Source organism: Urocitellus parryii, chromosome 15, assembly GCF_045843805.1.
Source record: "Urocitellus parryii isolate mUroPar1 chromosome 15, mUroPar1.hap1, whole genome shotgun sequence".
Taxonomy (NCBI): Eukaryota; Metazoa; Chordata; class Mammalia; order Rodentia; family Sciuridae; genus Urocitellus; species Urocitellus parryii.
Window position 1 is genome coordinate 8,441 of NC_135545.1, and position 26,956 is coordinate 35,396.

At 48.7% G+C, this 26,956-nt stretch overlaps 1 protein-coding gene across 1 annotated transcript; it reads right to left on the reverse strand.

The window, feature by feature from the left end:
* Window positions 1–657: 657 nt before the first annotated feature.
* Window positions 658–26,953, reverse strand: Gpi (glucose-6-phosphate isomerase). Its single transcript, XM_026391242.2, has 18 exons — window positions 26,743–26,953; window positions 25,744–25,834; window positions 25,367–25,435; window positions 23,392–23,511; window positions 17,400–17,483; window positions 17,125–17,271; window positions 15,929–16,000; window positions 15,258–15,302; window positions 13,672–13,725; window positions 5,547–5,607; window positions 4,861–4,904; window positions 4,610–4,762; window positions 3,433–3,562; window positions 3,203–3,279; window positions 1,620–1,748; window positions 1,319–1,394; window positions 1,169–1,235; window positions 658–1,062 (listed from the first exon to the last, which is right to left on the reverse strand). The coding sequence occupies exons 1-18, from the start codon at window positions 26,862–26,864 to the stop codon at window positions 927–929; spliced, it is 1,677 nt and encodes a 558-aa protein (XP_026247027.2). The 5' UTR covers window positions 26,865–26,953; the 3' UTR covers window positions 658–926.
* Window positions 26,954–26,956: the final 3 nt, after the last annotated feature.

Sequence of the window (26,956 nt, forward strand, 5' to 3'; positions counted from 1 at the left end):
TGGGGTATAAGTGCTGGAAGCCTAGCTTCTAGCTTGACCACCAATTCCATCCATTGACTCTTTTTTTTTTTTTTTTTTAAAGAGAGAGTGAGAGAGGAGAGAGAGAGAGAGAGAGAGAGAGAGAGAGAGAGAGAGAGAGAATTTTTTTTTAATATTTATTTTTTAGTTCTCGGCAGACACAACATCTTTGTTGGTATATGGTGCTGAGGATCGAACCCGGGCCGCACGCATGCCAGGCGAGCGCGCTACCGCTTGAGCCACATCCCCAGCCCCCATCCATTGACTCTTTAAATGAAATTCTTTTTCTGTTTCACTAGCCAAAAATATTAATAGCTTGAGAAGATAAAAAGGCAGTTGTCAAGCATCTGGCTAGGAGATGTCACCCACCCTTGCTCTTGGCCAGGAATTACTTGAAACAGACATAATCTCAATGTGGTCTATCAATTTCTCCAAAGTCATAAAGGTGAGGAGTGGAAGGAGAGGAAAACAGGACTTGATTAGAGGCCTGACCTCCTGACTTTCTGTCCTCCATTCTGGACCTGCTCACCGCTTAGTCAAGTGCCAACCAGGGTACAGTGCTCCTTCCACTCCTCCCAACTGGTGCTCGGACTGCCAAAGTCCCATTCTCAGGAAACAGTAAGAGGCTGAACCCACACCTTCCTTTGTGGCATCTTTATTTTCCTGTTTATGATGTAAACACAGGTCAGAAAAATCGGCTGCACTGAAACATTTCAGCAGAGTGGAAAAGAGGGAGAGTGGACAAGGAAGGGGCAGGGTGGCAATTCCAGACTGGCTTCCCCCAGGGTGTGTGTGGCCCAAGTCTTCAACCAGAGGTTGCCCTGGACAGGGAGGGGCAGGACCATGCAGCGCAGACTCTGGCAAGGTAGGACAAGAAGGACCAGTCACAACAGGAACTGTAGCTGAGTTTATTCAGTTTTGGCATCACGCTGGTGTTTGATGAAGCTGATCAATCCATTGGTGGACGAATCGTGAGAAGTCACCTCGGCGCTACCCTCAAGCTCAGGCTCAATTTTCTTAGCCAACTGTTTTCCCAGCTCCACTCTGCCAGGAAGGGAAGGAAGAAGGGGATAAGGAAGGCTCCGGTGTTGCTACTAAATCTTCAAGCAAACCCATAGACATCCCCCACCCTCCTGAGTAAGCAACTCACCCCCACTGGTCAAAGCTGTTGATGTCCCAGATGATACCCTGAACGAAGATCTTATGCTCATAGAGGGCTGCAGGAGTGGCAGACAGGGCATGTTAGGGATTCCCCCATCCTTGTCCAACTGACCCCAAGTTAATACCTTCCTCTACTCACCAATCAAGGCTCCAAGAATGAATGGAGTGAGCTTGGTGAACACAATAGAGTTGGTTGGGCGATTTCCTTCAAAAACCTTCAGAAAACACCAAGAAATATCCCCAGGTTAATCCTGACCCCCAAACTCCTACAGAACGAGGATATCCTGCCTCAGAGGCTGGGACGAACAGGTCTGGAAGGACAGATCCTCCCATTCCATAGGACAACTCAAACACACTATGAACCCCTACCCTGACCCTACGACTTCATGCCTCCAGCTCTGGCATGCTGCTCCCAAACCAACTTCAGGAGCAATGCTGACCTTGTGTGGCAACAGCTTCTCAATGTCCTCTGCACTCTTTCCTGCAGCCTGGAGCTCCTTCCGGGCCTCGTCGGTTGATTTCCCCTTCATCAGCGCCTCAGTCTGGGCTAAGAAGTTGGCTAGGAGGATCTGATAAGAAAGATAGCCAGTTACACTGGAAAAGACTACTGGAGTCTCAGGCCAAGGGGCAAGGCACTTCTCCGTTGAGGTTAGTTCCAACTGAGTGAGTCACCCACTCAGGATTCACTTTTTCACTTCCTCCTTGAAGACAGGAAGGATAGAAGGCACATCCGATGACACCAGAGGGTAGGTAACAATGCTGACTGCTCTTTAAGGAATATGTACCACTTGCCAAGGACCCTCCTCTAACAATTTTGCCAATATCTATCCTTTAAGACCCTCAGAGGGAGAGGCTTCACCCCTCTTTTCTACCTGAACCTCAGTTTTCTCTGAAATAGCACTAGATCACAGAACTCCAGAGCAGAAGAATCAGAATTCAAATCCTAGGTCACTGACTCTAGAGCTTGTGCCTAGAGTAATAACCCTATGCCACTCCACATGCCAAAGACAAGGCACAATAAATCCTCTTCAGGGACTTTTTTTTTTTTTTTTTTTTAAATATTTATTGTTTACTTATTGGCAGACACAACATCTTCGTTTGTATGTGGTACTGAGGATCGAACCTGGGCCGCTCACATGCCAGGCGAGCGCGCTACCGCTTGAGCCACATCCCCAGCCCTCTCTTCAGGGACTTTGTTAGATTCAATTGAATGGTCTTCCCATTTGCTGCCGAGATAGGCAAAATCTTGGCTCCAGGATCTTTGTCCTTTGCTGTTAGGCCTGTGCATTTCATGTTATAATATACAACAAAAGGGATTTTATACATGGAAGTAAGGTTATAGACCTTAAAAAGGGGAGACTGGGCTGGGAGTATGGCTCAGGGGTAAAGTGCTTGCTTAGTATGTGAAAGGCTACTGGTTTGATTCCCAGCACTGCACACACACCAAAAAGATAGACTAGCCAGGCATGGTGGCTTATGCCTATAATTCCAGCTACTCGAGAAACCTGGCTCAAAATAAAATTTAAAAAAGGGATGTAGTTCAGTATGCAAAGTTATGGGTTCAATCCCCAGCACACACGTGCACACAGTCAAAACAACAAAAAAAGGGCAGGTACCTGTCACTGCCAGTACTGAAATGAAGAGAGCCATGAGCCAGGGAAAGTGGTGGCTTCTAGAAGCTGAGAATGACTATCAGGCAACAGCAAGGAACCTGAACCCCTGTCCCACCATCACATAGAAATATAACTTGAATGAGCAAGCACTTTCCCTGCCTCCAGAAGGGAATGCAGCCTTGGGAACACTTGATTTCAGCCCATGAACCTTTACTAAGCAGAGACCCAACAGAGCCTGCTGGATTTCTGATCCATGGAAGTGAGAAGATAATAAATGGTGCTGTTTTAACCCACTTGACATGGCAGTGATCGAAAATCAATATAACTGCTGATCAAAGCCAGGCCTTCAGAGGTGTAGGTGTAATGTGAGCCTGAGAAAGTAGTGAGGAGGGTCCTCATGGGACTCTTACCTTGTGATGCAAACCCTTTCGTATTGGGTGCTGGGTCTGGACCGGGATGAGGAAGTCACAGGGTATCATCTTGGTGCCTGTGAAGAGCACTGTGGTCAACCAGGCCACCCCAGCCCATGGGAGCTACCCACTCAGCCTACAGGAGAATACCAGCCTAAGTGCACAGTCTCAGCTGTCGTGACCCTGCCCTTCCCCAGCACCACTGCTGCCCAGGCCAGAGTGGACCCTACCTTGGTGGATGAGCTGGTAGAACGCATGCTGGCCATTGGTCCCTGGCTCTCCCCATACAATGGGGCCTGTCTGGTGGTCCACACGGGCGCCGGACTTGGTGATGTACTTCCCATTGGACTCCATGTCACCCTGGAATGCAGACACTTTTGCTCCTTTGTGCACTATGCTACAAGTCCTGCCTGGGACACCCCAGTCCTATGAGGAACCCTTGCAAATGTGTGTCACAGGCTGATAAGCTTTCTGGTCTAGACTACTTTGCAGAAAGGAGCTGAGCACCTGCCAGGAAGGGAAGGAAAGAGTGAGGGAGTGTGGCAGGGCAGGGGGCTGGGCCGACACAAATGTCTCTGGCCACTCAGACCAGGAGAAGATGGTTTCTGGAGAGAGGGGGAGGACCCCTCTAAAAACAATATTTGGGGCTAGATATGTAGCTCAGTGGTACAGCACCTGATTAGTAGGCAGGAGGCCTTGGGTTTAATCTCCAGCACCAATAATAATAATAAACCAAATTATAGCCACAAAATATTCAACTGATTTTATGAGAGAACCAAACTGGGGTCTAGAGTGTATAGTCTTTGAGGGCTGCCACCTCAGGGAGACACTGGGCTTTGGGCACCCACCTGGACCCTGGTGATGGCAATCCTTACTCAGGAAGCTGGGACTGGGCAGCCTTAGCTCTACTTCAGTGGCAGGATTCATTTTTAGGTGTTGGCAAGTTGACTGATTCTGTCCCATGGAGCCCAAGAACAACAAGGCAGGGACCAGGTCTATATTAAATAAAGTAGGTAAGGACTTTCTAGAACAGAATCTAAGAGAGGCGGTGCTTGATCTAGAGTTGGACAGAGGTCCGTGTAGCCCGAAGACGCAAGGTACGCAGGCCATGAGGGTCAAGGCTCACAGCCTCACCCTATGGCAGTCACACCAAGTGAGATTCAAGAAGGAAGTGACCCCATCTGTGAAACATGCCCAGGCCAAGCCAGGGCACCATGAGAGCCAGTCATGTTCCTCCCACATAGTCAAACTCAACAGACACTTGGAGATGGCACAAGTCCTGGTCACCAAGGCGCATGCTAGAGGGTAAGGGGCAGAGCTCCTGGAGGAGCTGGAACTTGGGCCTCTGGACTTCCCAGGTGCCAATAAGCCCTTCTAGCGCCAAGGCCTGACCTAGCCAACTGGTACCTGTTGGAAGTAGGCAGCAAAACGGTGCAGGTACTGGTCATAGGGCAGCAGGGCGTGCGTCTCACAGCCAAAGCAGTTGATGTACCAGATCCCCAGCAGAGCCAGCAGGACAGGTGCATTCTTCTCCAAAGGTGTTGTGCGGAAGTGCTGGTCCTGAAACAGGAGTAGGTGGAGTGGGAGCTGAGCAGCTGCCAGGAAGGGAAGGAAGGAGGGAGTGCGGCAGGGCGGGGGCTGGGCCACTCAGCACTCACCATCCAGTGAGCCCCCGAGAGCAGCTGCTCGAAGTTCTCAAAACCTATGACACAAAAGCAGTGTCAACAGAAATGGCCACACCCTGTGTCCTCTGGGCAGTGGGCACAGCTTCTTCTGGAACCAGAAAAGGCTGGATGTGGAGCCAGAAGAAACAGGATCTGAAAGAACTGGTGCCTGCAGAAAGCCTCTCTGTTCAGAGTTGGCCCCGAATGCAAAGTTGGATCTAATTCCAGCTGGGGACTGAGAACAGCACCACAGCTGGGAGGCACAGGAAGAAAGGCCAACCTGCGACCCCCAAAAGAAAACCTGGGCTGAGGTGGGCATGGCTGCACGTGCCCGTAATCCCAGCAACTTGGGAGGCTGACGCAGGAGATTCCAAGTTCAAAGCCAGCCTCAACAACTTGGTGAGGCCCTAAGCAATCAGAAAGACCCTATTTCAAAATAAAAAAGGGCTGGGGATGTGGCTCAGTGGTCGCATGCCCTGGGGTTCAATACCTGGTTTAAAAAAAGAAAAAAACAAAGGAAGAAAGAAAAGAAAACCTGGGCCTTCTGCCAGATCTAAAAGAAATGTTCCAGTCAAGAGCAGAGGCCACCAGCCTTTGGTGACAGCAAGATGTTCCCTCCCCTGACCCCGGACTGCAATAACATCCCCTGAGAGGGCTGCAAGACAGAAACACACACTCACCCACGTGCAGGGCAATGGAGAGTCCAATGGCTGACCACAGCGAGTAGCGTCCGCCTACCCACTAGGAGAGACAGGAAAAGATGCTGAGGGAAGGCCAGCACACCCCGCCCCCCTCCCTCCTGCCATCAACTTGTCCCTGGAGAGCACTGCTCTTCCACAGGTGCAGCTCAGAGGACCTGGGCCCAACCCACCTCAGGCAAGCTAGATAGCAGGCCAGGCGCTGGCGACTCTCTGGGCTGACAACAAGGCAGACTATACGTTGGACTGACCAGAACCACAGACTCAATGCAGACCTTACCATGCTGGCCTTGTCTCCGGCAGACCCAGAGCCTCATTCCTGTGCCTAGCCCACCTCAGATACTGACAGACAGAGACACATACCTGTGCCAGACCTCACTTCTTTGGATGTCAACAGACCCAGGGGCTCATACCTGTGCCAGCCCCAACTCCTCAGCCAGTGGCAGACCCAGGGCCTCATACCTGTGGCCTCACCTCCTCAGACACTGACATAGAGCATCTCCTACCTGTGCCAGCCCCACCTCCTCAGATAGTGGCAGACCCAGGGCCTCGTACCTGTGCCTACCCTGCCTCCTTGGACACTGACAGACCCATGGCCTCATACCTGTGCCAACTCCACCTCCTCAGATAGTGGCAGACCCAGGGCCTCATACCTGGAGCTCACCTCAGACACTGATGGATCCATGGCCTCCTACCTGTGCCAGCCCCAACTCCTCAGATAGCGGCAGACCCATGGCCTCGTACCTGTGCCTACCCTGCCTCTTGGACACTGACAGACCAGAGCCTCATACCTGTGTCAAGTCTCACTTCCTTGGTTACTGGCAGACCAGGTGCTCATACCTGTACTTAACCCACCTCTTTGGACACTGACAGATCCAGAGCCTCATACCTGTGCCAGGACCCACCTCCTCAGATACGGCAGACCTAGAGTCTCATACCTGTACCGGGTCCTGTCTCCTCAGCCCCTGACAGATCCAGAGCCTTAGACCCGTGCCTACCCTGCCTCCTTAGACACTGATGGATTCAGAATCTCCTACCTGTGCCAGGGCCCAGAGGGCAGCATCACACACCAGTGCCCAGGTACACTTCCTTGGACAATGAAAGATCTGGCCTTGCCTCCTTGGACAAAGACACAGATCTTGTACCTCCTCTCAGGTTTCAACAGGGCCTCCTCAGACACTGGAAGGACCAGAGCTTCATGCCTGTGCTGCCCAAACCCACCTCCATGAACGTGACCCCAGGCTTCATACCTGTGCCAGGCCCTGCCTCCTCAGATGAACAGGCTCAGAGTGATACCTGTGTCTGGACATGCTCCCTCTGACAGTGACAGCACCAGAACCTCCTACCTGTGCCTCACCCTGCCTCGCGGGACAGGGGCCCAGTGGCTCATACCTGGGATCTTCTCCATCTCAGCTCTAAGACACACCTACACCTACCATTCACACTGAGCCTTCTGATGCCACACCTGTGTGCTCCTTGTGGTATCCTCTGAACTCCATGCATATCTTCCCAACACCTACCACATTCCTACCACAGGCAGCGCAAATAGACCAGTGAGGGAAGAATGAAGTAAGTGAAATAATCATGCCAATAAATGTGAAACTGAATAACAAGTGTTTGGGAGAACGTGAACATGGTAATATGGTACCCAAGACCAGTTATAAAAGGAATCTGCCAGGAGCTTGAGCCTAGATCTGAAGAGCAGGCATTATTCGGAGGAACACTGGAGAAGCATAAAACAGCATATGCAAAGGTCCTGTGGCAAGAGCCACCCAACAGTGAAAGAATTAAGCCTTACAGAGCAACGTCACTTCTCAATTCCTTCAGGGATGTCCAAGGCTACAACCCTACTATATGCAAAGGAGAGGCTTTTGCACATAAATCCAATAGATGTTTTGTCTGGAAGCCCACTAAGGCAAGCTGGGTAAGAAGAAGCAAAGTACAAGATAGACCATGAAGGAAAGAGTGAGAACCCAAGGGTTGAAGCTGAGAGACAAGGCTGGGGAGCTAGAGCCTGTGGGTGAGGTGAGATAGAAGCAGGGAAACCACCAGTGTTTATCCAGACATTCTGAACTGAGGAGTGGAGTCCTGATTCAGAGAGTTCAGTTAAATAGGATGCACTGGAAGAATGAGAGAAGGATGGCCCAGAGACTGCTGGCTTGAACAGCAGGTACAGTGGAAAGGGTCTGGGTTTTGGGGGTCAGCTTATATCTGATGGACACAGTTGCACACCACACCATGTTTGATACTGCCTTTAAGATCCTGCCTAACAGATTCATTTCTAGAAACAAGGGGAGCAGCTCTCTGGTGAATCCAGGCTCTGACCTTGGCTGAGATCTGATCCTCAGATTTCACCTCAGGAAAAGCCCAGGACGACATATCTGACCTGAGCCTCAGAGCCTTCCAACTGCAGACTGGAGTCTCTAGACCTTGGCTTTACCTGCAGTAGGCTCCAAAGCATACCTGACACATGCAGCATCTCGGTCAGCTCCAAGTCTGGGTCTCACCTGCCTCTATTCACCACACCTTACCTTATCCAGCCAGATATAGCCCTACATTTTTCCTCACTTTGGCAACTCAGACCTTAGGGAAACAAGAAAGTGATGGCACAGACAACACCCTAGACAGGTTACAGGTCCTCAGGCCTCTGCAATAACCTGATCTCTGCCTGTCACATTTGTCCAGGGATAGCTGACCTGGCTCAGGGCTTTCTACGTCTCCAACCTGACCCTACCTCTCCCACCTGAGGGTTTCTGAGACCTCCCCAGACAGTCCTAGATACATACACCTATGAAGACTATGTTTTTCTGACCTAACTGTGCCAGATCCTACCACAGATGGTCCCAACTGTATCTGACACTCCTCCTCAGGCCTGGCCCACCACACCAATTATGCATTTCTGAATCCAAGTGGAAAGAACCCACATAAGACCATGTTTGTATACTTTTCCCATACTGACCCTGATCCACAGACTAACAAAGCCAGATAAGCCTCGGAGACCCAGCTCTGCCCACCTGTGTTCAACTCCAGACCTACAATGTAGGCTGGTATACCTGCCAGAGCCTGGCTCCAGACACTGCAGCTGGTAGAACAGGTTTCACTTAACTGTCTGTGACTAACCTTGACCCCTCCAACTCAAATGCAGACCCAGATCCACTGCTTGGAGCCCAACACAGATTCTCCTCACCCCTTCCTGGAGATCAATCTCTATTTACATAGGCCTGACCCAGTAGTCTCCATCCCACCTGGCTCAGCTTTTCATGTCTCACAGAAAAATCCAACACTACCAACCTCAGCTTAACCTCAGCATTAGCAACCTCACCAAGGAGTCTCAGAACCCCCACAGTGCCACAGACTCTCATGAGAGATGTTTATCTATCACCGGTGACTAAACCATGCTCCTTTTAAAGCCAGAACCATGCCCCAAGAACTTCACCTGCAAGACTCCTGGTATACCTACCCATGTCTCATTTGAGGCCTGCAGACCTCTGGTGAGACCCACAGTGCTTTGCCTACTCTATAGACTCCAGTGCTGTGAGCCTGACCTGAGAGGCTATGCTGCCTTCGTAAGTTGATTCTTCAGGCTCTACCACAGAGAAGCAGGTCTATACACTTTTGCCCAAATCCAAGTTCTTAAAGAGCCAACCTATGCTTGACCTTGGCTCTTTGGACCATGATTCTGCCTACCTGCGCTTGACCTTAGGTTCTTAAATTATACTTGAGCCAGCTCCACCTACCTTTGGCTTGCCCTTGGCTCCTCTGCTCTCACCTGGTCAACTCTGTCTACTTGGCTTTGACCCTGGCTTCTAGACTGTATTTGGTAGGTCTACCTATGCTCCACTGTGGGTCCTCAAACCATACCTAGAAGGCTATTGAACTGTGCTTGATGTTATCATCAAACCCCATCTAGTCAGTTCAAATTACTTGTGCTGGAGCCTGGCTCCTCAGACTGCACCTGAGAGTCCAGTTTTACCCACTTACATATGACACTGGTTCTTTAGACCATACCTGGAAGGTCATCCTCTACCTACCTGTACATGACCCTGGCTCTTCCGACCACACCCGGCAGGCCATCCCTACCCATCTGAGCGTGGCCCTGGGTCCTCACACTGTAACTGGCAGGCTATCTCTACCTCTGTCTGTGTACCTGACCCTGATGGACACACAGATTACACACAGATGGACAGCTCCACCTACCAAGCCTGACTGTGTTTCTTCAGGCACAAGAACCAGGTATACATACCTTTGCCTGAATCCAGCTCCTGAAAGAGCCAACTCTACCTACCTGTGTTTAACCCTAAATCCTCAGGCTTCAAGACCACATCTGGAGGGCCAGCCCTGCCTACCTGCCTTTGGGGCTGGCTCCTCAGACCACATGTAGTAGGCCAGCTCTGCCTACCTGTTCTTGACCCTAGTTCTTCAGACCACACCTGGAGGGCCAGCTCTACCTACCTGTGCTTGACCCTGGCTCATGCATTGCACTTGGTAGGCCAGCTCTACCTACCTATGCTCAATCATGGCTCCTCAAAGCTCACCTGGAAGACCAGTCCACCTACCTGTGTCTTACCTCTAGTCCTCAGACAACACCTGGTGAGCCAATTCTACCTACCTTACAGGACCCTGGTTCTTCAGACTATACCTGGAAGGCAGCTCTACCTACTTGTATAAGACTCTGGTTCTTCAGACCATGCCTGATAGGCCTGAGCCTACCCGTGCTTGATGCTGGCTCCTCAGACTGTACCTTGAGGGCCAGTTCTGCCTACCTGTACCTTATACCTCCGTTGCTCATTCGTCATCCAACACATTCAGTTCTTCCTACCCAGGTTTTACTTTAACTTCTTAGATCTGAACAAGCTATGCCCAATTTTAAAAACCTGGCCCCCAACAGACTTTACCTGACAAACCCTGCTCTACCCACCTGCTTAACTCATGTTCTTCAGATCCAACAGACCCAAAGATACAAACCTGTGCATTAGATACAGACTGCTTAGACCTTACCCAAGAGGCGAAGTCTCCCCGCCCCAAGAGGTAAAGTTCTACCTGAGAGAGCCAGAGCTACTTACTGGTGCCAGATCCTGGCTCTTCGGACCACACCTGGCAGGCACTCCTCATATCTCACCTGAGAGGCCTAACTCTGCCTATATTCCTTTCATTTCCTCAGACATCATCTAAAGAACCCTATTCATTATCCATGAGCCTTACCCTGGCTCCTCAAGCCCCACCTGAAAAATTGACTCTACCGACTTGGGGACAACCTCAACTGTGACAGATTTTATTTTTTTTTAATTTTTTTATTGTTTTTAGTTTTTCGGCGGACACAACATCTTTGTTTGTATGTGGTGCTGAGGATCGAACCCGGGCTGCACGCATGCCAGGCGAGCGCGCTACCGCTTGAGCCACATCCCCAGCCCTGTGACAGATTTTAATGAATCTAATTAGTCACGGCTTTCCAGGTCCATCTACCTGTGCTTGCCCTATTATCTGACAAACTCTACCCACAATGCCTGACGCAGCTCCTCAAAACCTAGGATACAAACTAGGACCTGACCTCCGCAGTTTAGACATTACTTTGAGACCCAAAGTACAAAACTGGGCCTCACCTCCACTCTTCAAACCTCACCTGCCAGCTGCTCTACATACCCGGGCCAGACCCAGGCTTCATACACTTTACAGACAGATGCTGTTTTCTGTCCCTCTGCATTTGCCTGATGCCATCTCTTCAGTCTTATCCCAGGGAACCTTGAAGCACCCACTTGTGCATCTCCAGAGCTCTCAGATGTCACCACAGGTCACAGTTATGACCTGGACCCAATCATGGATTTTTGTCATCACTTGTCAGACTCAGTTCAACCTACCCAAGCCTATTTTTAGTTCTAGTGTCCATACCCAAGCAATCCAGTTCTACCTACATGTGCCCAATCTGGCTCCTTAGGCCTCCCCTAAGAAACCCAATCATACATATCTTTGTATAATTCTTCCAGCTCCCAAGAGCTCAGACATGTTTCTACACCTGGCGTTCTCCACTGTACATACCAAACCTGCACAGACAGCCCTGGACTTGTTAAGGACCTTCAGCAGGCTCTCTATATCCTGAGCTCTGCCCATCATATCTGATTAAAATGCTGAAAACAAGGGGACTGGCCTGTGTTTGCATAATTGTGAAATCTAAACACCTCATATCAATGTCCACCACCTGGACATTCTAGATGTCCTGCTACCTGATCCTCACTTTGCAGAACAAGTCAGAAAGACCCCAGTGTATACTACATAGATCTAGCCCTCTTCCCACAGGGCTGGGTTTAAGTACCTGTACATGACTGACGACTCAGACCTCGCTTGAAAGGATCACTCTCTAAATACCTGAATATCCTCCAGAATTCATGGACCTCACCTGTATCTTTCCTTGTCCTGGTTCCTTCTCTAAATTCACCTATACCTATCCTGGGCTCCTCTTCAGAACTCACTTAGCTCTACTGTGTGTGCTGACTCAGGCTGAGCCCTGAGAGACTCCACAGTTTACCACCATACTTATGCCTCTGCCTGATCCCAACCCAAGGCTGCCCCAAGGCACACCCAGCAGACTGGGTCTTACCACTCATACGTACCTCTACTGGACTGGACTCTTCTGATCTCATCTCATAGCCAGTGCTATAACCCTCTGCCTTACCCGATGCCTCAAACAGGCCTGAGAGACCTGTTTCAGAAACTTTACCTGTTTTTGCCCCTGGGCCTCTCAGACATTATCTTCTCGATTCAGCAATATCCACACTAATCCCAACTACAGCAGGTATGTGTTATGTCTAGTCTGGGCCAGGAGGCCTCCACTGTGCCCACCTTGGCATAACTAGTTGGTTCCAATTCCATGTTTTCCTACTCAACTGTCATTCCTAGGCCTTCCCTGTAAGACCCATCCCTCTCCATAAGTCACATTTCAAACTCCTCTGTGTATACTGAGCACTTGTAGACAACAAAACCCTGTTCTTCTGGGCTCCTTAGCTAGCAGAAGCACCCACACATCCCTGCCCACCACCTGCTCAGATGCCAAATCCCAGGGAGGAGGTGGGAGGTGCTCCCCTCCTTTATCAGGCATGCAACATTGGTTAGAAGCTGCACAGTCTCTCAACCAGGGTTCCTCATCTGAGCCACAGGATGCAGAAAATGATTTGAGTGACTTCTCAATTCTTCCAAGGATGGTAAATAACTAGTCCCATTCTAGAAAGAAGTGAACTCATTATACAGAGTGGATGGTCTAGGGCTTTGGGGCTTCATTCTCTCCCAGACCCCAGTTGAAAAAAGCTCTTAGAAAACTGGCAAAATAAGAAGATTATATCTGTGGATGCTGCCACCAAGCGAAGAGCCTCCATGTCAAAGGCCAGTGTGAAAACACTCAAATGGGTGATGCCCCTTTGGATGTGACTGTCACGGCCATGTGTTAGAGCACTCCACCTATGCCCAGCCATACCCACTGTATTCAGAGCCCACACCACACCCTGGGCAGCACCCTGCACCCCGAGCCTTCACGGCCCTTCTCACACCATGGCTGCAATCAGGCAAGCTGCAAGGAAGCTCCTATTCAATGCCTGACTCTAGTGCAGGTGTGCCCCCCCGTGACCACCTATCAAGGTTTGCAGTGCAAGCTGCCCAGGCCCCTCCCCACCACTCCTCCAGCTGCTCCTGCGATTCCTGTTGTTCCTTTCCAAGCCTACTGGGGCCCACCTCCTGCCTCACCCTGCCCCTTGGCCTTTAAAGACTGTGGCTGCAACTTAGAGAAAGGTCATCACTGAGAATAACTCACAACCACAGCTCAATGAGGTGGGTGGAGGCAGCTCTGGTTACCCCACAGGGGGTAATATTGGCAGGCACAGGGGAGAGTTCAACCTGGCCTGCAGGCTCAGCTTGCCACAGTTCAAGTGGAGCCCTCAACTTAAGTGGGTTGCTCTTGCCCTACAAGTCTCTTTAAGGGCCTCTCTGCCTTTCTCAAATCTGGGCATGCAGCAGGAGCTCAATAAATGCTGATCTAACCTTACAGGCCCTCATCTGTGGCTCAATGGCCATGGTTTGGCACAGGACACATAATTCACCCAGCACAGGAAGTGCCTGTACTTACATCCCAGAACTCGAACATGTTTTGAGGGTCAATTCCAAACTCTTTCACTTTAGCCTGAAAATAGTAAAGGGAGAGAGGAAAAAGAAAGTATTTGTTAGCAGAATAAGAAAAGGAGCTTCAGGAAGGGAGGAGTTATGTCAGACAAGCTACAGAAGTGCCTCACCTTCCTCCTAGCCCCACCTAGGGCAGGGCGAGACAGCCCCTGAATCAAGGCCCAGGACCTGCCCACCCAGAGAGATGCCAGGGGACCTGCAAAGCCTCCTGCTGAGGCGGTCTGCCTACCTGATATAAAGCCCACATCCAGCTTGGCAACAGCTATCACCTGAGTCCCTTAGGACATCTGGGAATCTCAGCTTAGGGCTGGACCCTAAGCATCAGCAGAGGCCACCTCCCAGCCCAGGCTACGCACAGCCTGGACAACTAACTGCCCAGTCCTTCCCAAATCTGGGAAGGTGCCTCCACTTCAGAGAGCCTGAATACTGTTTTTCAGGCATGTAGTCACCTGGGTTGGCAGGCCAGCAACCCTTTACCTGTTCCTCATAGAAGCCCTCCCAATAGTCTGAGCCCTGTGTATAGGAGGCAGACAAGATACTCTCTGGTTAGCTTTGACCTATTCTGTCTACCCCTGTGGGCAGGTTAGCACTGGAGACAGAAGTAATTGTGGAGGTGATGGAGGAAGTCAAGAAGGCCTGAGTATGGTTCCCTGCTCTGTCATAGCCCAGTACAGAGTTGCCCCCACCCCCACTCAGGGTCCAGCAAGGTTTACAGGTGCTGTACTTCCTAAGGCACACCTCACTCTGCCCTGCTGACCCTGTCTCCCTTACCTCATACAAGCTCAAGGCCAGACAAGCTGTGAGAACTGTCAGGCAGGTGACCTGGGGTCTCATCCCAGCATCACTACCTCACACAATCACCAAGTGCAGCAAAAAGTCACACCCGCCAGGTGCAATAATGCACATTATAATCCCAGCAACTAGAGAGGCTAAGGTAGGAGAATTGCAAATTGGAGGCTAGCCTCAACTATTTGGCGAGACTGTTTCAAAATAAAAATAAAGTGGTCTGTGGATGTAGGTTAGTGGTAAAGTGCCTCTCTTTGAGTTCAATCCCCAGTACTGAAAAAAAGTTGGGGGAGTCGGGAGAGTGGAGGATAAATATTAAATTAAAAAAAAGTCACATCCCTTTACTGGGGCTTAAGTCTTTAGTGAGAAATGGGATGCATCCCCCACCCTCACCAGGCATTACACCCAGCATATTCCACTTGGGGAAATAGCAGGTGGCAGAGGCCATGGGAGATCATGAGTATGGAATATTCTGGATATCAGTCAGTCCTGGGAGAAGGACAAGATTATCATGATCCCACTGACTTAATACCCTCCTTTGGGGCAGCAAAGACTGGATGGGAAATGTAATGAAGGCAAGGCTGGACTGCGGCTCACGAGCAGTGAATTCTATCCCACCATCTGTGCCAAGATGCTCCAATCCTGTGAGTTAGTTATATCTCAGCACATGTATTCCAAAAGGCCATGATCTTGCCGTGACCTGGGCTTTTCGAGGGAGGGAGCATGGAGGGCCACACAGGCACTTACCGTGTTCGTAGACAGGGCAACAAAGTGCTTTGCAACTGCAGAAGTCTACAAGAGACAGAGCCAGTTACATCAATCTATGCCAGAGGGACAGGGATCCTCCCATCACTAGAGAAACCAGGGCCTGTGCTGGGGAATGACTAGTCCTACTCCTTGGGTCTGAGGCTGCGGGAGGACCCTCTTATCAAGGTTAAGATCAAAATGGCAGAAGGGTCATAGGACAGCATGCCTGTCTCACCTCACAGGCATACAAAGCCCAAGAATGGGGCTGGGGATATAGCTCAGTTGGCAGAGTGCTTGCCTTGCATGCAAAGGCTTGGGGTTCAATCCCCAGCACACCCCCCAACACACACACACACACACACAAAAAAGCCCAAGAATGTCCCTCTTCGTTAAAATGGATGTGGCCAGGAGCAGTAATAATCCCTCTGGGACAAAGGGCTTAAAGAAAGGGCCCAAAGCCAGTTAGAGCAGGTTCTGCCACATTTGGTGTGTCTGGGGGCTGACAAAGCCAAAGATGGAACAAAAAACAGGAGGCAGGTGCCAGAAAGGCTGCTTCCGGCCTCTAATTTAGGAGAAATAGGGCCACTCAAGTAGACAGGCAGGCCTACCCAGGTCTTCCCAGCCTACACAGGGACCATCACCCCCATAAGGGGTCCCTACTACCCACTCACATCCTTAGCTGACGAGAGAAACCACTCCTTCGCCGTTTCTGCATTTGTAATGGTCTCCTGGGTGGTAAAGGTCTGCAATAAAAGAGTACAACAGTCAGCCTCCAGGCTCAGCAGCAGAAGCCACACAGGTGCCCATTTATCACAAGAAGCAGTATTTGCAGGTCAGTGACAATCCCCATATCTGCTAACCCACACATTGACTGATAGCTGTGCCTGAGGCAGAGGCCTGGAGGTACATCATCTTGTAATTCCAGCACTTTGCAACCAGAGGAGGGAGGACCCTAGGCAATGCCGTAGTCCCTACCCTAATCCTGCAAGTCAGTCAAAGGGTGGGGCACCTCCTAGGAGATGAGCTGACCCTGTCTAGCTAGGCTATATCTTAGAATTCTGACGAAATTCTTTTTTTTTTTTGGTACTAGGGATTGAACCCAGGGGCACTTAACCACTTAGCCACATTTCCATCCCCCTTTTTTTTTTTTTTGATAGAAAGGGTCTCACTGAGTTGCTTAGGGCCTCACTAAGCTGCTGAGGCTGACTCTGAACTTGCAATCCTCCTGTCTCAACTTCCCAAGCTGCCAGATTACAGGCATGCGCCACTATTCCTGGCCTGATGAAACTCATATTTTATGTGCATTAAAGTGAATACACAGGGCCACAATGATGGCACATGCCAGTATTCTCAGCTACTCAGGAGGTTGTGGCAGGAGGATGGCAAGTATGAGACTACCTTGGGTAATTTAGCAAACCCCTGTCTAAAAATAAAAAGGACTAGAGATGTAGCCCAGTGGTAGAGTGCCCTGGGTTCAATCCCAAGTACAGCAAAAAAAAAAAAAAAAAAAAAAAAAAAAAGTGAATACACAGGGCATTAATGATAATAAACAAAACCCCAGTATTATTAGGGTGTGGCTCTAAGATTAAAAGGAACAAACATAAGACAGTAATCATAAGAAAGTACAGTCCCAGGTTGAGCACAATTCCTGCAAAATGAATAGGTGTGACCTTATGACAAAGGTTCATATTGATCAGCTGAGGCTTTCATTAAGGAAACTGTTTGCTGCCAAATGAGGAAACAGGCCCAGAGCAGCTGTGTTGACTGATCCACAAAGCACTGGCTCCCTCACAACCAGTCCTGCGGTTCCAATGCCCAGAGCGATAGTAGAACATCCATACCCTCCCCATACCACTGATGCCCTTACCTTGGAGGCGATGATAAACAGGGAGGACTCAGGGTTCAGATTGGCTAGGGTTTTGGCAATGTGGGTCCCATCAATGTTGGAGACAAACCAGACCCGGGGACCTCCTGAAGAGTACGGCTTAAGGGCTTCAGTGACCATAAGAGGCCCCTGTAAAGAGACAGAGCATCAGAAAGCAAGACTCCAGGACACAGGTCCCATAAATGGAGAAACCAAAGCCTTGGAAAGAACTAATAGTTCCCAACCCTCACCCCATCCCAAGGTAGTCTTTTCCTCACCAGGTCTGAGCCTCCAATGCCAATGTTGATGACATCTGTGATGGACTTGCCCGTGTATCCCTTCCAGTTGCCACTGCGGACACGCTGGCACAGAGCAGAGAAGATGTGATCAGCCTTTCACTGCCATATAAAACATCATTACTGTACGCCTGTAATCTCAGTGACTCAGGAGGCTGAGGCAGGAGGATTACAAATTCAAGGCCAGCCTTAGCATTTCAATGAGGCCCTAAGCAACTTAGTGAGACCCTGTCTTAAAAAAAAAGGAGGGGGGGGGACTGGAGGCTGGGGATATGGCTCAGTGGTTAAGCACCTCTGGGTTCAATTAAAAAAAAAAAAGTCATCACTCCTCTATCCTTAAACCTCAATTCCAACTTTCAGGGTGTCATAGGAGCTTCTTAAAACCACAGTGGTAGATCCCTACCATACTACACTGCATTTCTTCATTTAAAAAGGAAATGCAGTGATCACATCCTCACCTCACAGTAATGCTATCAAAATTTGCAAAAAAAAAAAAAAACAAAAAGGGTAAAGTTTCAGGAGAAACCAACATCAGAGACCAGATGAAATGCCAACTATCAAGACCAGGGACAGAAATATAAGAAATTCAGCCAACTTCCAAATGGACCTACAAATGATTCTTTCCCCTGGTATTCATATCCCTGAATAGCTCCCCCCTATGCTGACCTGTGCACCTATTGAAATACTATGAAAATGATGGAACGTGACTGAGACGCTTTGTCATATAAAAGAACATGCAGCCTGTGCTGGGCACAGTGGCACATGCCTATAATCCCAGCAACTTGGAAGGCGAGGCAAAAGGATCATAAGTTGGAGGCCAGTCTGGTGAATTCAAGGAAACCCAGCCTTGAAATAAAAAATAAAAAGGGTCAGGGGGCTGGGGTTGTGGCTCAGAGGTAGGGCACTCGCCTAGCATGTGTGAGGCACTGGGTTCGATCCTCAGCACCACATAAAAAAATAAAGATATTAAAAAAAAAAAATGTGGGCTGGGTTTTAGCTCAGTGGTAGAGCACTTGCCTAGCATGTATGAAGCACTGGGTTTGATTCTCAGCACCGCAGATAAATAAATAAATTAAATAAAGGTCCATTGACAACTAAACAAAGAGGCCAGGGATGTAGCTCATTGGTAGAAAACCCCTGGGTTGGACTCCTAGAACTGCAAAAAAATAAATAAAAGACTTCTTAGAGGCTTAATGGTATTATTTCTGTGGGCTCAAAAGCAAAAGTAAAAGAAGGACTCATGTTGAAAAAATTTGTGGGTATGGATTTTACTTAATGAAATGAGGCTTTCCTTCAATAAGCTTCATAGGAGACCCACAAAATTTTTAAAATAACTGAATTTTCAGAAATGATATCTGCTTGAACTGAAAGGGATAGAGTAGGAAAGGAATATCTGTATTTCCAGACAGTAAGTAGTCTGATAAAACTATGCAGTTGCAAACACAGGCTACCTTTCAACTAAGGGAAATGAGTGCAAGAAAAGCCAAGAGCCTTGAGAAATTATTCCCAGGCCTTGAATCTTAACCAGTAAATTGCCAACATGTCCTGTTAGATTTCAGAACTGCCATGGACCAGTGTGGTTTGCATGCCTTCCTTCCCCCACCTCGCTCCCCCCCTTAAAGTCATTATCCTATCTCACCACTGTTGGTTGGGTGATATGAGAGAACGACAACTTGTCTAATCCACCTGTCCAGACCAAAAGGAAGTGCACTGAAGGTACACTTGAGGAAATGCAGGTATTATTATGCCTGTACCTGACAATGAAGTTTGGACTTCTAGATGATAAAGTAATGGAATACAGCCTTAGGAGAAACTGAGTGGGGTATTTTGGACAAAGAAGGAACATGAATCATGGAGAGCTAGAGGCTGCTTTTAGCAGCCAACTTCCAAGATGATTTAACAGTGATCCCTGCTGCCTCCTGGCATCTATGCTTGTACAGTACCCTCTTAGGCTGACCTATCAATAAGATATTACAGAAATTAAAGAATGTGATTTTTCTTTTTTCTTTTTGTATTGGGGATTGAACTCAGGGGTACTAAACCACTGAGCCACATCCCCAGCCCTATTTTGTATTTTATTTAGAGACAAGGTCTCGCTGAGTTGCCTCGCAGTTGCTGGGGCTGGCTCTGAACTCAGGATTCTCCTGTCTTGGCCTTCTAAGCTGCTGGGATTACAGGCCTGTGCCACCGTGCCTGCAATAATGTGATTTCTGACACTAGGTCACAAAAGACCTCAAGGAACTCTTCCTGTTCTCTATTGAGTTTGCTCACTCTGGGAGAAATCAGCTGCCTTATCATAAGGACTCTCGAATTCTGAGTGGAAGTCCACATGGTGTGCAACTGAAGCCCTCTAAAAGCCAAAAAGAACTGCTAAGTAGCCATCTTTAGAGCAGATCCTCTACCCTCAAGCCTTCAGATGACTGCAACCTCAGCCAAATTTTTTTTTTTTTTTTGTGGCGCTGGGGATTGAACCCAGGACCTTGTGCATGCGAGGCAAGCACTCTACCAACTGAGCTATATCCCCAGCCCCCCCCCTTTTTTTAAATATTTTTTAGTTGTAGATGGACACAACACTATCTGTTCCATTTATTTATTTTTATGAAGTGCTGAGAACCAAAACCAGTGCCCCACACATGTCAGGCAAGAGCTCTACCACTGAGCTACAACCCCAGCCTTCGGCCAACATCTTGACTATAGCCTTAAGAGAACTTAACCAGAACCACTCAAAAGTCCTGACCCAAAGAAATGTTGACTGTTATTTCTAGCTGCTAAGTTCTCCAGTAATTTCCTACATATAAATAGAAAACTAGTACACATGGTTTTCCCAAAGCCAGTAAAATCTAGCAAGTTGTTTTTTTCTTTAAATAAAAAACTAATCAACTGTCATAGGAAAACTTCTATAATTAAAAAAAAAAAATGCTGGTGCAGTGGTGCACACCTGTATCCTAGCTACCTGGGCAACACAAAACCCTGCCTCAAAATAAAAAAATCTGGATATAGCTCAGTAGTAAAGCGTCCCTGGGTTCAAATCTCCTTCCGCTACAAAAAAAGAAAGGAAGAAAGAAAAAAAAAGTTGTTGGGCTGGGGATGTGGCTCAAGCGGTAGCGCGCTCGCCTGGCATGCCCGGGTTCGATCCTCAGCACCACATACCAACAAAGATGTTGTGTCCGCCGAGAACTAAAGAATAAATATTAAAAATTCTCTCTCTCTCTCTCTCCTCTCTCACTCTCTCTTTAAAAAAAAAAAAAAAAAAAAAAAAAAAAAAAAAAGTTGCTCAGCTTCTCAACCTTCAATATCACCATCACAGATTTGCATCATAAAAAAAAAAATGCTGGGCATGGTGGCTTGGAGGAAAAGGCAGGAGGATCAGATTTCAAGTTCAAAGCCACCCTCAGCAACTTTGCAAGGCCCTAAGCAACTCAGTGAGTCCCTGTCTCTAAACAAAATACAAAAAGGGCTGGGATGTGGCTCAATGCTTAAGTACCCCTGAGCTCAATCCCCCAGTACCAAAAACAAAACAAACACCAGAGGGAAAAATGTTTATCTTTAATACAACCGCACACACTCTTTCTTTGACCGGTTGAGGCTTTATGACACAGACACAAATTCTGTAACTTCCTTTTTCAACTTTCCAATATATCCTAAATAGCACAGCAGGTAAGTACAGCCATAGATCCTGAATGCCTAATGGTAGCTAGGACTGCAATACAGGAATATACACTGATTTTACTGATATGTCCTCTGACAAATGATATGAGTTGTTTGGTTTTTACTTTTAATTTTTTTTTTTTAATTTTGTGGTTCTGGGGGTTGAACCCAGGTACTCATGTACCATAGGCTAGCACTCTACCCCTGAACTACATCTCTGACTCTACTTTTTTTTTTAAGTTAGATATGGTCCTTCACCCCGACACACTTATTTTTTTATGCGGTACTGGGGATCAAATCCAAGGCCTCATGCATGTGAGGCAAGCATTCTACCACTGAGCTACAACCCCAGCCTCTGGCCCTACTTTCTTTTTTTAGTTTTCAATGGACCTTTATTTTATTCATTCATACGAGGTGCTAAATATTGAACCCAGTGCCTCACACATGCTAGGCAAGCGCTCTACCACTGAGCCACAACCTCAGCCCCTGGCCCTGCTTTTTAATACATAGTGACTAAACATTTATGGAGCACAGTATGACATTTTAATGTATGTATAAAATGTGTAATGATGAAATCATGGTAAATGGTATGTCTATCACCTCATTTATCATTTCTTTGTGTTAAAAACATTCAAAATCCTCTCTTACTATTTGGAAATATGCAATTTGTTTTTGGGTTTTGCTATGATAATGAAGGTCACAGTGAACATCTTCACCCAGTGATTCTGGGGAACTTTTGAGAGCAACAGCCATAAAAAGTGTTCCTCCCTGTTGAAATGCCACTGTTCATTAGTGTTTGGAACTGTAAATACACTTCAGTCTGAGGTAGGTAATCCAGTAGTCAGTTAAGAGAAGGCTGACTCCATTGTGGGAACTACAGTTTCTACTTTGTTGAACTCTTATACTGAATTTTAACAGTTTCCTATCCCATTTTCTGCCCTGTGATTTTTTATTCATTGTTTTGCAGCATTTTGATTGAATGCTGGCTACATTGCTTTAGAATGCTCTTTTCTTATGAAGTGAGAAATAAATTGGTTTGAAATGACCAAAAAAAAAAAAAAAAAAGAGAGAGAGAGAGAGAGAGAGAGAGAGAGAGAGAGAGAGAGAAGGCTGTCCTGGAAACAAGCAACAAAGATGGCCAGTGCCACACTTTCCACATGACCAAACAGGGCACCAGGCTCCCAAACCATGTTAGCTCTGCCAATGATGACGAATGAAATGCCCTTCCCCACACAAAGTCACATGGCTGATCACCCTAAGGGACACTTGAGAATCCAGATCCCCATCAGGATGCCAAACCTTCCTCCTTCCAGGAAGTTCTAATTACGACTGATGCCAAGATCACCTCCTACTCCTGGCATCATTTTCAGATCTGAAAATGGCTCTTGGCCAAAGCAACCAGACTTTGACCAGTCACAGTGGGGGCCTCTGCTTTCAGGGATAAGCAGTGAATGATCACAGTTGAGCAAGTGATCATTCCCAGGGCACGCATAACCCATACAGACACGCACACACCCAAACAGACCTCTAGCCATCACCCTTGTACTCCAGGCTTGAGGATCTGTGACCTTTGCAGAATCACTCCTGAAATAGATAACTGAGGCAACAGCATTGACCTGGGGAATTTAGCTGTTCTCTAAGGCAATCCCTACACCCCACATACAGGAAAAGGAGGAGACAAAGTTATATTTAATGGACACTAACCCAGGAACATCCCTAACATGATTCTGAGTGGAAATAAGCTGCAGAAGGCCAGATAGAAAATGAATCTCTGTGTGTATGTGTATTACAAACATGTGATGATAGATGCTTCTCTGTGTGTGTGTGTTTATATGTGCTAGTATATATGCATAGGTACTTTGGGGAAAATTTCAGGAAAACATAATAGCTATCTTTGGAGAGATGGCTGGGAGTGGGGTCAGGACCTTTTAAATTTTTCCATCTGATTCTGGACTGGGCAATAAGGTGATGTCACTAAAGAGGTTAGACAAGGCATCCCTTCCCTCCTGCACTATCCTATCTCAGGGATTTCATTTAACTTCAGGCCATTGCTACTGGATAGCTTATTCTGAGACCACAGATGTCTATAATTCAGGAAAGAGACTGCCCCTAGCAGTGGATCCCCTCCAACCAGGCTCTGGGGAAATTCAAGCCATAGCAGAGACCCCGGGGTCAGTAACTGTCCAGGCCACCCCTAGTTGCGGTTTCAGTGATGGCCTGAGTCCTGCCTCTAAGGAGAATGGTAGAGCATCTAATAAGGACTCCCAGATCTCCAAACACATGCACATGTGTGGCCAAGGGCAAGTCCAGCCCGGCAGTTACTTACCTGGCAGAAAGATTTCATTTTTTCCAAAACCTTGTTGACCTCTGGCATCACATCCTTGCCATCTACCAAAATGGGTATGTTTGAGCGGTTCCGAAGGGCAACATGCAGCACTGCCCGATCCTGGGGATGAGGGTCACAGTGTAAAAAACCCCTCCTATATACACCCTAGGGAACTATGCTTCTAACTAGGCATGGTGTAGTATGGCCTAAGAGTTACCACTGGACGGCAGACCCTGAGGTGTCTTGGCACCATGGTCTTATTCTGGGAACCACTGTAAGCTTATGGAATTAGGAGCTACCCCAGGACTCTGGAGAATGCAAAGCATGGGCTGCCCCCTTTGTGCTACAGTCAGAAACCAGTAGGGGACCAGGCATGGTAGTGTAGTCCCTATAATACCAGGGACTTAGGAGACAGGAGGACCACAAGTTCAAGGCCAATCTGGGCAACTTAGCAAGACCCTATCTCAAAATGAAATTTATTTATTTATTTTTTAAAATTAAAGTCAGTATACTTTATTTATTTTTTTTAAAGAGAGAGTGAGAGAGTGAGAGAGAGAGAATTTTTAATATTTATTTCTTAGTTCTTGGCAGACACAACATCTTTGTTGGTATGTGGTGCTGAGGATCGAACCCGGGCAGCACGCATGCCAGACGAACGCGCTACCGCCTGAGCCACATTCCCAGCCCTCAAAATGAAATTTAAATAGGGCTGGGGATGTAGTTCGGTGATGGAGTATCCCTGGGTTGAACCCCAGTACTATAAGAAGAAGAGAAGGAAGAAGCAGTAGAAGAAAGGAGTCAGGGGGAACTGAACATGCTTAGGACAGGCCAGTGCTCAGTGTGTGAACAGTGAGAAAGTGGTACAGAGTGAGCAAAGACAGAATGGAGACAACACAGGTCAGAGATACGCAATTAATATCTTCAGTGAACCAGGGCTCATGAAGCCTAAAGTAACCTCACCCTTCTGATTGGAGTACTCAGTGACTGCTGGCACCTTCTGAAGAGTGCCCTTAGCCCCCTGGAGGTGGAGCAAGGCAAGTAATTCAAGCTTCCCTTACCAAGCAGCCCCATCAGTACCATCTGCCACAAACCAACCAGACCATAAGTCTATGACAGGTGCCAGGCAGCTGGCTTGGTTAAAAGAGCAAAATGGCTCCATCCAGCTGAAGCCAGCAGGGGAGTCTTTGTCAGAAGCAGGTTTAAAGGATCCAGGTGGACAGGAGAGTGGTGATCTCGTGTGTTTGTGAGGGGCTCACTAAGCCAGAGGGCTTCATGCTATCCCACATCCCACCTGCCCAACCCCTTTCCTCCCCACATTCCATAGGGAAACAGACCCCCAAAGGAAACCCTCTTTACCTGCAGGCTTCCTCACACTAGCCTAATAGTGCAAGATGGGCTTGTTTGAATCCCAGCTCTTCCTTTTCCAGCTATGACATCTTGGATTAGTGACTTAACCTCTCAACCTCAGACTCCTCATAGGACAGAGACTAAGTGCTCAAGAGTTTATTATGCCTCCAGGCTTCCACTGTAAGTCAGGAATAGGGTCCCCAAAGTCTGGCCTTACTGAGGGTTCCTAGTGACTCCTATTGCTGAGGAGATTGAGGTCTTTTGTGACATGAAATTCTTGTCCTTAGTAAAACTTGCAGTAAAGATAAATCAGTTAAGTTCTCTAATAAAATGCCTGAGCAATCCTTGAGAAACTCCCACCCTTCAGGGTTGAGCAGTGTACCTCCCTGGGGTGACACTGAGAGCCATTCCAATTTGCTTAATAAATCCCTGTTGGTCTTAGAGAAGACACACCCCAAAGCCCTGCAACCAGCCCCCAAAAGAAACAGGACTTTAGGCCCCTCCTTAAGCAATAGCATTGCCTAAGAGAAGAGGTGAGGACACAGGGTGATGCTAACAGTCAGATGAACCCCAAAAGGGAAGGAAGAGGCCCCAGGGGGTATGTGGAATCTGGTATGCGGCTGCTCACCTCGGTGCTATTAATCTTCTCACCCTTGAACATGCTTTCACGGGCAGCCTCCACACCCCTGGACTTGGCCTGAGAAGAGAAAACATTGAGGTCTGGTCCTACTCACAATGGCCACCACACGTCCAAGTCCCCAAGCACAAGGCATGGCACTGACTGCAATGGGGCTGACAGAAAACTGCAGCCTGTCTCCCTCTCCCATCTGGAAAGAGGCTACTCAAACATCAGGCACTGGGTCCCCTAGAATGCTGCTCAGAACCTGAGCCAGGCCAGGCATTCAGAACCCAGCAGCACTGAGGTAGTTACTGAGGTCCACAAGGACCTGGAAGCTCCCCGAAGCTTAGCTCACCCACCACACAGGGTTCCCCAAACAACATTACCAGGTCCACCAGCATATGCATCACTTCCTCCGTCACAAGGTTCTTGGAGTAATCCACCAGAATGTGGCCATGGTTGGTGTTAAGAGTCAAGCTATAGAAAGATGCAGAAGCTACTGACCACACCCCTGGTCCATCCCAGCCTGCCCCTGGATCAGAGCGAGGCAGGAGCTGTTTCCACCAGAAGAAACATCCTCCTTATGCCACAACCCCACAGGGTCCCTAGCTGCCCAGGACAGTGGGTGGTGTCTGTAACCTTCCTGCCCAGGCTAACTTGGAACAGCAGCAGCACACACCGAACCAAGATGCAGTCAGACCCTCGGCGTGGAGTCATGGCCTGGGAAGACTGGATACAACTGCTTTGCAGGGCCCAGGGAGACACCCTGCAACCCTGCAGAGCTTTCACTCTGTACCTCACCATCAGGGAGTTCCAGTCCTGGAGCCACAGGCAGTGTCCCATCCCTACCTTCTCCTCCGCCGCATCATCCGTGATCAGAGCAAGCTGGGACGCATTCCCACCCAAGATTTCCTCCCACACTCCTTCCCATTTCCAGGTCATTCCACAGGTCTCTGGCCTTAGCCTCTTCAGCAGGAATTATGCCCCGACATCTCCACCACGGCCACTCCTGGCAACCCCCGCCCAGGATGGCCACTCTGACCGCACTCCAAAGATGTCCTAAGCCTATTGAGGCCAGGACCAGGTGGAAGGGGGCAGCTCTTTCCCGCCTGTTGCGTCAGTGAAGCCCCTCCCCACCAGTGCCTCCGAAGTCCCCCCTAAAGAGCTGTGAAGGAGGGGGGAGAGGAAGACGAGGTCCCCGTGGAGGGAGGCTGCGGAGGGGGCCGCTGCTCCTCGTGACTAAGCAGGCCCCAGACCCCAGACCGGCGAACACGTTCCAAGGAGGCCTCAAGGACAAAGTGCGATTTTGGCCTGGGCCCGGCTCGGTGGCCGGGGGTCCCTGGGGCCCTTGTCCAGGCCTCCTGGCCCCAGCCCCGCGCGCGCACCTGAAATGATTGAAGCGCTCCTTGTCGGCATCAAAAAGGCGGCGCAGGTTGAGGTCAGAACTGTTATCTTGGTGCCATTGCTGCAGCTTCTGGAATTGCGGGTTCCGGGTGAGAGCGGCCATGGCGGGACGAGAAGGGCACACCGACTGAGACGTGCACGGAGGAAGGAAACGGGAGCGGGCGGCGCAAAGGGAGCGAGCAGCGCCAGGCGGAG